The sequence below is a fragment of the Psammomys obesus genome, unplaced genomic scaffold (assembly GCF_907164565.1).
Source record: "Psammomys obesus unplaced genomic scaffold, mPsaObe1.curated_primary_1811, whole genome shotgun sequence".
In the NCBI taxonomy this organism is placed as follows: Eukaryota; Metazoa; Chordata; class Mammalia; order Rodentia; family Muridae; genus Psammomys; species Psammomys obesus.
The window spans coordinates 19,435,626-19,446,601 of NW_026592118.1; the positions used below are offsets into that span (position 1 = coordinate 19,435,626).

The 10,976-nt window shown below is 37.8% G+C and overlaps 1 protein-coding gene across 1 annotated transcript; it reads right to left on the bottom strand.

The window, feature by feature from the left end:
* Positions 1-4,648: 4,648 nt before the first annotated feature.
* LOC129681018 (S-adenosylmethionine decarboxylase proenzyme-like) lies at positions 4,649-7,226 on the bottom strand. The gene is made up of 3 exons (XM_055612904.1): positions 7,157-7,226; positions 5,505-5,599; positions 4,649-5,143 (listed from the first exon to the last, which is right to left on the bottom strand). The coding sequence occupies exons 1-3, from the start codon at positions 7,224-7,226 to the stop codon at positions 4,649-4,651; spliced, it is 660 nt and encodes a 219-aa protein (XP_055468879.1).
* Between the last annotated feature and the right edge of the window lie 3,750 nt (positions 7,227-10,976).

A 10,976-nucleotide genomic window follows, 5' to 3' on the forward strand; every position in this document is an offset into this window, starting at 1 on the left:
ATGGAAACTGAACAACTTACTACTCAATGACAGCTGGGTCAAGGAAGAAATAAAGAAAGAAATTAAAGACTTTCTAGAATTCAATGAAAATGAAGGCACAACATACCCAAATTTATGGGACACATTGAAAGCAGTGCTCAGAGGAAAATTTATAGCACTAAGTGCCTACAAGAAGAAATCTGTAACATCACATACAAACAACTTAATGGCCCAACTGAAAAACCTAGAAAAAAAAGAAGCAGATACACCCAAGAGGAGCAGACGGCTGGAAATAATCAAAGTAAGGGCAGAAATCAATCAATTAGAAACAAATAAAATTATCCAAAGAATCAATGAAACAAAAAGCTGGTTCTTTGAGAAAATCAACAAGATAGACAAACCCTTAGCCAAACTAACTAAAAAGCAGAGAGAAACCATACAAATCAGCAAAATCAGAAAGGAAAATGGGGACATAACTACAGACACTGAGGAAATCCAAACGATTATTAGGTCTTACTACAAAAGCCTATATGGCACAAAATTTGAAAATCTAAATGAAATGGATAACTTTCTTGACAGATTCCATCTACCAAAATTAAGTCAAGATCAGGTAGAAAGACTGAATAGTCCTATATCTCCCAAGGAAATAGAAGCAGTCATTAACAGTCTCCCCTCCAAAAAAAGCCCTGGACCAGATGGCTTCAGCGCAGAATTCTACAAGACCTTCAAAGAAGTACTAACACCAATTCTCCACAAACTATTCCATAAAATAGAAACAGAAGGAACACTACCAAACTCATTCTATGAAGCCACAGTCACTTTGACACCTAAACCACACAAAGATCCAACAAAAAAAGAGAACTTCAGACCTATCTCTCTTATGAACATTGATGCAAAAATACTCAATAAAATACTTGCAAACCGAATCCAAGAACACATCAAAGATATCATCCACCATGACCAAGTAGGCTTCATCCCAGGAATGCAAGGGTGGTTCAACATACGGAAATCCATCAATGTAATCCACCACATAAACAAAATGAAGGAGAAAAACCACATGATCATCTCCTTAGATGCTGAAAAAGCATTTGACAAAGTCCAGCACCCATTTATGTTTAAAGTCTTGGAGAGATCAGGGATACAAGGCACATACCTAAAGATAGTAAAGGCAATATACAGCAAGCCTATAGCCAACATCAAACTCAATGGAGAGAAACTTAAATCAATCCCACTGAAATCAGGGACAAGACAAGGCTGCCCACTCTCTCCATATCTCTTTAACATTGTACTTGAAGTCCTAGCCAGAGCAATAAGACAACTAAAGGAGATCAAGGGGATACAAATCGGAAAGGAAGAGGTCAAAGTGTCACTATTTGCAGATGATATGATAGTATACATGAGCGACCCCAAAAATTCAACCAGAGAACTTCTTCAGCTGATAAACACCTTCAGCAAAGTGGCAGGATACAAAATCAACTCAAAAAAATCAGAGGCCCTCTTGTATACCAAAGACAAAAAGGCTGAGAAAGAAATTAGGGAAACAACACCCTTCACAATAGCCACTAACAACATAAAGTACCTTGGTGTGACTCTAACCAAGCAAGTGAAAGACCTATTTGAGAAAAACTTCAAGTCTTTGAAGAAAGAAATTGAAGAAGATCTCAGAAGATGGAAAGATCTCCCGTGCTCATGGATTGGTAGGATTAACATTGTGAAAATGGCCATCCTGCCAAAAGCAATCTACAGATTCAATGCAATTCCCATCAAAATACCAACTCAATTCTTTACAGACCTTGAAAAAAAGATTCTCAGCTTCATATGGAGAAACAAAAAACCCAGAATCTCCAAAACGATCCTGTACAACAACAGATCATCTGGAGGTATCTCCATTCCCGATCTCAAGCTGTACTACAGGGCAACAGTAATAAAAACTGCATGGTATTGGCATAGAAACAGAAAGGAGGATCAATGGAATCGCATAGAAGACCCAGAAATAAACCCACACACCTATGAATTCTCAATATTTGACAAAGAAGCCAAATCCATTCAATGGAAAAAAGACAGCATCTTCAACAAATGGTGCTGGACCAACTGGATGTCTACATGCAGAAAAATGAAAATAGATCCATATCTATCACCCTGCACAAAACTAAAGTCCAAGTGGATCAAGGACCTCAACATAAAACCAGATACTCTAAATCAGCTGGAAAAAAAAGTGGGAAACAGCCTAGAATTCATTGGCACAGGAGACAACTTCCTGAACAGAACACCAACAGCACAGGCTCTAAGAGCAACAATCAATAAATGGGACCTCATGAAACTGAAAAGCTTCTGTAAAGCAAAAGACACTGTCATCAAAACAAATAGACAGCCTACAGATTGGGAAAGAATCTTCACCAACCCTTTATCTGACAGAGGGCTAATATCAAGTATATATAAAGAACTAAAGAAGCAGAAAAGCAACAAACCAAGTAATCTACTTAAAAAATGGGGAACAGAGCTAAACAGAGAATTCTCGAAAGAGGAACGTCGAATGGCAGAGAAACACTTAAAGAAATGCTCAACCTCATTAGCCATTAGGGAAATGCAAATCAAAACGACCCTGAGATATCACCTTACACCCATCAGAATGGCCAAGATGAAAAACTCAAGTGATAGCACATGCTGGAGAGGTTGTGGAGAAAAGGGAACCCTCCTCCATTGCTGGTGGGAATGTAAACTGGTTCAACCACTCTGGAAGTCAATCTGGCGCTTTCTCAGACAACTAGGAGTAGTGCTACCTCAAGACCCAGCTATACCACTCCTAGGTATATACCCAAAATTTGCTCAAGTACACAACAAGGACATTTGTTCAACCATGTTCATAGCAGCTTTATTTGTAATAGCCAGAACTTGGAAACAACCCAGATGTCCATCAACGGAGGAATGGATACAGAAACTGTGGTATTTTTACACAATGGAATACTACTCAGCAATCAAAAAGGAAGAAATCATGAAATTTGCAGGCAAGTGGTGGGATCTAGAAAAGATCATTCTGAGTGAAGTATCCCAGAAGGAGAAAGACAAACTTGGTATATACTCGCTTATATAGACCTACAAGACATGATAAACATAATGAAATCTACACACCTAAAGAAGATAATCAAGAAAGTGGACACAGGCGAAGGTGATTAATCCTCATTTAGAAAGACAAATGGGATGTGCATTGAACTTATGACAGGAGTCTATCACAAAAGGCATCTGAAAGACTCTACCTAGCAGTGTTTCAAAGCAGACACTAAGACTCATAACCAAACCCTCGGCAGAGTGCAGGGAATCATATGAAAGAAGGGAAGTTAGTATGATATGGAAAGGATAGGAGCTCCACAAGGACCAAATATATCTGGGCACAGGGTCTTTTCTGAGACTGACACTCAACCAAGGACCATCTATGGATATAACCTAGAACTTCTGCTCGGATGTGGCCTGTGGTAGCTCAGTAACCAAGTAGTTTTCCAAAGTAAGGGGAACACGGACTATTTCTAATAGGATCTCAAGGGCAGGCTGTTTGACCCCCACCCCAGGGGAGGAGCAGTCTGTTAGGCCACAGAGGAGGACTTCGCAGCCAGCCCTGAAGATACCTGATAAAACAGGGTCAGATGAAAGGGGAGGAGGTCCTCCCCTATCAGGGGACTTGGAAAGGGGCAGGGAGGAGACCAGGGAGGGAGTGTGGGGTTGGGGAGGGAATGAGGGAGCGGGATACAGCTGGGACACAGAGTTAACAAAATGTAACTAAAAAGAAAAATAAAATAAAAATTAAAAAAAAAATAAAAAAAAAAATAAAAAAAAAAACAAATAGGAATCCTCAAATCTACCAAACAGACAAACAAGCAAACAAAACCAACCAACCGAGGAAATAAAAACAAAAACCAAAAATCTCTGCCAAACAATGTATATGCACTTGCATAATAGTGGCGCTATGCTTAAGAAGATAACTAACTGCTCTCTGACTGGATCTGAGGAACACTCCACAGAAGAGAATCCATGGCTAATACTGTAAATCTATCATTGGTGTGGGACCATAGCCCATAGAAATAATTTGGTTATTGCTGTTTAGCCAAAGTGACATAGCTTCATAATTCCATTTCTTTTCAACTTGTGGAAGAAAAACTTTTACTGAGTTGCATAAAACACTTGGTTTTGAATAGCATTAGTAGAGAATATCCTCTAGAAAGTGGAGGTAACTGGCTGTATAAACTCTGGCAGCAATAAAACAGTCACAGATAGTCAGCTAAGGCTAGCATCTAATGAGGACGAAAGCCTGGTCTGTGGGGGACTTGTGATGATGCCTGCAGAAATGTTACACTGTGTGTAAACCAAATTGAATCATTTTCACAAGGGTCATAAAGATTCATGCAGTCAATGTTCTTTTCTCCACGCACTTCAGTTCCACAGCTAGAGAGGCAAAGAACACCTAAACGCAGAGGGAAGATATCTAACTCCTTGGTATAATAATGCATACACTTCAAAATGTTTACACTATCATTACGCCTAGGGTTTTCTGCAGCTACAAAGAGGTGGTCATGGAGAGCACGGCCCCAGTATGAACATCTAGAAAGCAGCCACCTCCTTCTGTGTGTCTTCTCATTTTGATTTTTTTTTTTTTCTTCTTCATTTTTCTTAATCAACTCTACTGATGTTGCTGTATCTTAGCACAACTGGTAAAAACAAAATTGTAATCCTTGAACATAGTACTCTGGCTATCAAGACCTTTAAAACCTTCAATCTTCTGGGGTGAAGAAAGGACCATGGAACATATAGAACTCTGATTAATGAAAAAGGTGGTCCAAAATTTTCCTGGCTTGAAGGCTTTCACAGCTTTCCTGATCAGGTCATTATAGGAGGTCTGTCTTAGTCTTGTTTCAAAGCTAACATAAGAAAATTTTGTTTCTGTAGGGCTGTGAAGAGTCCAATGTGTTCCATCTGATTTCATTTCATCCACTGAGTAGCCCCGAGGATTGAACAGTGTTGCATCAGTGACAAAACCTGTATCCTTTGCAGTAATACCATCTTTCATGTAGAACTGGTCCATAATGGCTGGGTCAAGCTCACTCATCAAAATTTCCAGGGTTTGAGCTGGCTGATTGATCTCTTGGCTTTCTGGAAAATCCAAAGAATACAGGTAGCAAGAGTCAGAATTCACACGTTCCATACAATATGATGCTAGATTTAGAAAAATTGCATTAAGAAATTTAATTTTTTTCCTAGAAATTCTAGTATGGGTACCCCTAGAGATAAGGCTTCATGAAATTCTTAGGAGAATAAAAGAAGCTTCAAACTGAGTCCAAACCACTGTAAGCCCTAGCAAGATTTAACAGGGGACCCGGTGCTTTCCATAAGAGTGTGGTACCACCTGTTTTCAAAATGAAATATCCCTTGGAGACAAACATGCTGCTCTTACTGAGTGTATAAGCTTCCTACTTGTGAGTCTTTGTCACACATATGATTGAGCATTGCGTATCCTTCAATAGGACATCCCACTCAGACCTTGGGATGGTGTGAAGATCACAGATCCCTGCAGATCCCTGGCTTGCAATGGACTGCTGTCTGGAGAACCAGACTTTCAGCAGTTCCTCAGTCCCTTCCAGAACAACGTGCAGCTTCCATCACTGTGAGGCTAGCAAACAACCAACAACCACAGAAAATCAAGTAAATTAAATCTCTTTTTCTGCCGCTCCAGTCGCGGCTGCGGATTGTTCCAGGTTTCTTTTCTTTTCTTTCCTTTCCTTTCCTTTTTTTCCTTTCTTTTCCTTTTCCCTTTCTTTTCCTTTCCTTTTTTTCTTTCCTTCTTTCCTTTCTTTTTTTTGGAGGAGTTATAATTTTATATTAACTTCTATTTTTAAATGACTAATAAAAAATTCCCAGCTATTTTTGTGAGCAAAAGTTGAACTTAAGTCTGTTGGAAAGAAAGGCAGATAAAATTCAGTCTCTTGTAGTCTGCTGCTTTCCCATTAGAGAGTTGAGTAGGCACAAGCTAATGTTGCCCCACCATTCAGTGTAAGCCTATTACTGCCATCTTAACGTGTGTACGAGTACACAGAGAAAACCAGACTCTCAAGATCAGAGAAACAACCTCCCCTTCAAGTGAACAGTGATGAATTCCAAGACTCATTGCTGTTCAAGTTGCTGAGAATAAGTGCTCAAAGAATGAATGATCAACATTAAGTATGTCATTTATAGCACCTCTCTAAGTCTCAGGGAGCACTGCATGATGGAGAGGCAAAGAATGAAGTACAAGTAAGATAAAAAGAAAGAATATCAAAGGCCGTTCTCAGAACAACACACAGCCTTTGCATCTGGAATTCACAGTAGCTGTGGATGCCTGAACTGGGTCTGGATGAGAAGAAACCCAATGGTTTATCTCAGGGGGAGAGCACTTGCCTACTCTATACAAATTTTTGGGTTCTCTATTTAGACCTTAAGAAAGAAAGAAAGAAAGAAAGAAAGAAAGAAAGAAAGAAAGAAAGAAAGAAAGAAAGAAATGGGCCATCAATAGTCAAGCACTGATTAAAGATGAATTTTGGGGGCACTATCATTTGTTAATATATGACTTGCTAATAATGCATTCACAGAGTGGAGACATTGATGGACATAAGTGGGAGATACAACAGGGAGTGGGTGAGAGAGTGAAATCACACTGCCGCATATACACAAAATTGTTAAATAAAATTAATAAAAATGGGATAAGGGCCTTGTTTTTCCAATCTAAATGTCCCCTCTCAATATAGAGATACACAGCAAAATATTTTTCCCACTATCTCTAAAATATAAAACCAATCTTTCTGTTTCTGCTAATCTGGCATTACCACCCTGGTCTATGTTGCCATCATCTCTTTGTAGAACTTGTACTTATTTAATTTCATTCTTACCATGAGACCTAGTCAGTTCTTTTAAATTGATTTACATAGAACAAAACATTTTATTAAGTAAGAGCTTTCCAAATACTTGCTTAAGGTCATGGCCAGACCATAGCTAACCACTTACCCATTCTTTACTCACACTGAGTTCCAGATACCCAGTCACATTTGTTTTATTTTAATTGCTTTCTCCTGTGATAAAAACCAATTCTATTGTATTGTTTTCTCAGAACCTTTGCATTATACCTTCCTCTAAAATATTTTTTCAAGATTCAGTTTACCTTCATTTCGAATGTTTGGCTTAAATATTTCCATCGAAAAATCAGGCATAAGGACCAATACAAAGCCCATTCTTCATACAGATTTCTTAACTTGTTTGCTTTCATGGCATTTCCAACTATTTGTTTTTTCAGTTGTTCAGTTTCTATATCCTCTATAGTATAATAAACACACCTCCATGTAAACAGTAATTATATCTGCATTATTCATCAATGTGAATTGCAATGTGCATATCCGCCAGGCCAGGAATTATGAGATCAGTAACCATTTGTTCAGTGAATGACTACACAAAAGAGTGGAGAGGCTAAAGTGCCTGTACAATTAATCATCTGCTTTGCTAAGCCAAGACAAGCTTAACTCACAGCTCTTGGGCCTTTATGTACTCTTTTTTTTACTTTTAGAACTCTGTCTATAAATCTACAATCTGTATTCTTCCTTCCTTTAGCGGATTTTATTTATTTACTTATCAGTTTGTTTTTCATTATCTACTCTTGACACTTGGCTTGAATTCACTCCGTATTTGTGGATTTCCCTCTTTAATCTCCACTTAATGGGAATGATGTCATGCAATGAGTCCCCATCCTTGCTTTGGCTCTACATGCGAGGAAGACACAGAGATGAAGGAATTCTGGAGTAGTGAGATGGCTTCGTTTGTAATGGCAATGTTTATAGAGACTGATGACCAGAGTTTGATCCTGGAACTTACATAGTTAAAGCACTGACTACCACAATGGCACTGTTTACAGAGACTGGTGACCAGATTTTGACCCTAGAACTTACATGGTTAAAGGACTGACCAAAAGTTGTCCTCCAACCTCCACATGTGCACTTTAGTATGTAAATGCTAAAGTTCAAAAATAAAGTAATAGAATAATACAATTATTGTTAAAAAAAGAGGTTCTTCCCTTAATTCTTGGATAATGAATGGTTTATATTATTTGTGCATATACCAAAATATCATTAAATGGTCAGAGAGAAGAAGTATTTTAAAATGTTTTCAAAGGATATGTCCCATTCTATAATTATTTTATATCAGGCTGCTTCTATCATTAGGTCTGCAATCATTTATATGTGCAAACTCAAGCATAATTTGAAAAACTTTTACGAAATATCTCATTTACATAGCCATGCTATCACAAGATTACATTTCTTTTTTTCATGTCCTGTAAAAAAGTATAAATGTATTTAATTCATGGCCTCACACATACCAGGCAAGTGTATTGTCATGCCCTTCTACTTTATATATTAACATAGAGAGGGTCTACTAAGGTAATTCTACTAATCCGTTATAGCCTATCTGCCTTTATATTTAGAGAATATGCTTTGCTTTTCAACACACAAAATGTCTTCTCCTTGACTATAAGTTCATCTCATGTTTATGTGGTCCCAGAAAGCAACTGATGGATATTCTGATATAAACATACACACAGTTAACTTCACAAATACTTATCTTTAACCTGGTACCACAGTCCTAGAGATCTCCTTGCAATTTTAAGGTTATCATGACTATACTTCAGAAGCCAGTTAGAATGGCTAATGGAACCACCTTCCTGTTATTAAAGATCTTATTGAAGCAGTATAAATTAGGGAACAAGTCACATGACCTTCTATACAATCCCTGGCAGAAAATACTTGCCACTGAATGGTTTAGGCTTCATTCACTTGAAAGCAATAGTAAGTTGGCTATACAGTTTAGATAAATCCCCAAATTGTGGAAGACCTTTTCACCTAGACACATCTTAACCCAGAATTATTGTCTGCAATTATCACAGAAATTTAATTACAAGAATCAACCCTTGGAAACAATATTAAATATTACAAAGCTTGTATAATACATTATGCTTATCTTTCTCAGACTATGAGAAATTTACTAAAAACAATACACTAAAATGTAAAAAATATATTCACTAGCCAAATTTAGCTATTCTCAAGTAGTGCTCTTAAATGAACTGACTAATGACTCTCTGTTTACCTCCTTCAATTCTGTAAAGTTCCATTAATTTATAATGTCCCACTCTAAGTGGACTATGAGATGCATATAAGCTAGCATTATGTCCATGAATATCACTGGGAAGTAGGTAGAGGAGTGCCAGGTTTTTTTTTTTTTTTTCTGAATTCTTGCTTCAGCAAATGGGAAGGGCAGAATGATTTCTTTCTGTTTTAAAGCCAGTCTTTTATAAACAAGATCTTGCTAAATCAAGATAAACCCTCCTCATAAACACTAGAAAATTACATTTGTCCTGATGTTGCCAATAGTTTGTGATGGCTACTCTTGGATGGCAACTTGACTACAACTGGAATTAGCTAAAATCCAAAAATGGAGGGCACATCTGTGAGAGATTCTTACTTAATTTGAAGGTTCCCTTATAATCTGAATCTTTGAGGTAGGAAAACATTCTTTTAATACAGAGTTTTTGAGCTGGGAAATATCGTTTCTTTAATCTGGATTTGGAGGCAAAAAGACACACCTTAAATTTGGGTCACATCTTCTGCTGGAAGCCTATATAAGGACATGGAAGAAGAAACCATTTGCTCCTTGACTCCATGCCTTCACCTAGCTAACAAGCCTATTCACTGACTAGACCCTGCTTATTCAGGATTTCAGTGTATACTGAAGCCCAGCTGAGACATCAGTCTCATGGGCTCAGCAACTACTGGATCATTGCACTTTTTTTCCATTCAAAGGCACCCATTGTTGGATTAGCTGGACCACAGCTGGTAACTCATCCTAATAAATCTTCTCTCTACACATAGATATTCATTTCATAAGTTCTGTTATCTAGAAAACCCTGAATAATAAAGATTTTTATACCAGAAGTGGTTCTAAAGCAACAAAGACGATCTTTTAAGTATCTGGTATAGGCTTTTCAGATTGCCAACACCTGCAGTTACTGAACCCGCTCCAGTTACTAAAGGCTCTTCTAGCGGCTTGAGAGAGTTTAGAAAGCCCATATTGTGAACTATATTACAGACTTAAAGAGATAAATGAATTTGATTTACCGATTTTGTGCAGCAATGGATTTGGTGACCCTGTAAATGAAGCATTTGACAGTTTGAGGAAAATGGAGAAGATGGTTTCTCTTAGCATCTCTGGATAAATTGACAAAGGATAGGTATAAGTTCCATGACAAAAAAAAACTAACAACTTCTATCATCTCATAATATGATGATAGACAACGATGAACTTACTGATAAATGACTCTTTCCAGATGCATATAAACAGTCTAAAGATTTCTAAGTGTTCCCTGGAAGAGAACTTCTCTCCATTAGCCACAGAGCTCAAGTTGTGGAAAATCAGATCAAAGCCTTATAAGGTTGGCTGAATTAATTACAGTGAAAATTCAAATCTTGGCTAAATAGGCAGCCAGCAGTTAAAGTAAAGGTATTAATTGTTAAAGAATGGTATCCTCTAACTTTTGATGGGATGTGTTGGAGGATCCTAGTGAATCTGAGAACCTTGAACCCTCAACTTTCAAGAGTTTATCTTGCCTGAAGTAGTAGCTCTATGTTCATTTCCACCCTCTGAAATATTACCTTCTTCACCTTTGACCGAGGAAATTAATCCCACGTTGTATGCTAAAGCAGCAGTGACTTTCTCTGAAGGAGAAATACCGCTGTCCCTCAGAGCCCATCAACAGTTGTGTCCAGAACTATCACCAGACTTAAGACTAAGAAGGTTCCTATAGGGAAGGTAGAATGTATAGTCCGTGAGGAGGTGTGCTACCCTCCTAAAGGACTTAATGCAAGTTATTGAATTATTGCTTATTTATTGAAGCAGAAGTCTGGGAAGCTTGTGTACGAATGCATTTTAAGAGTGTGGGA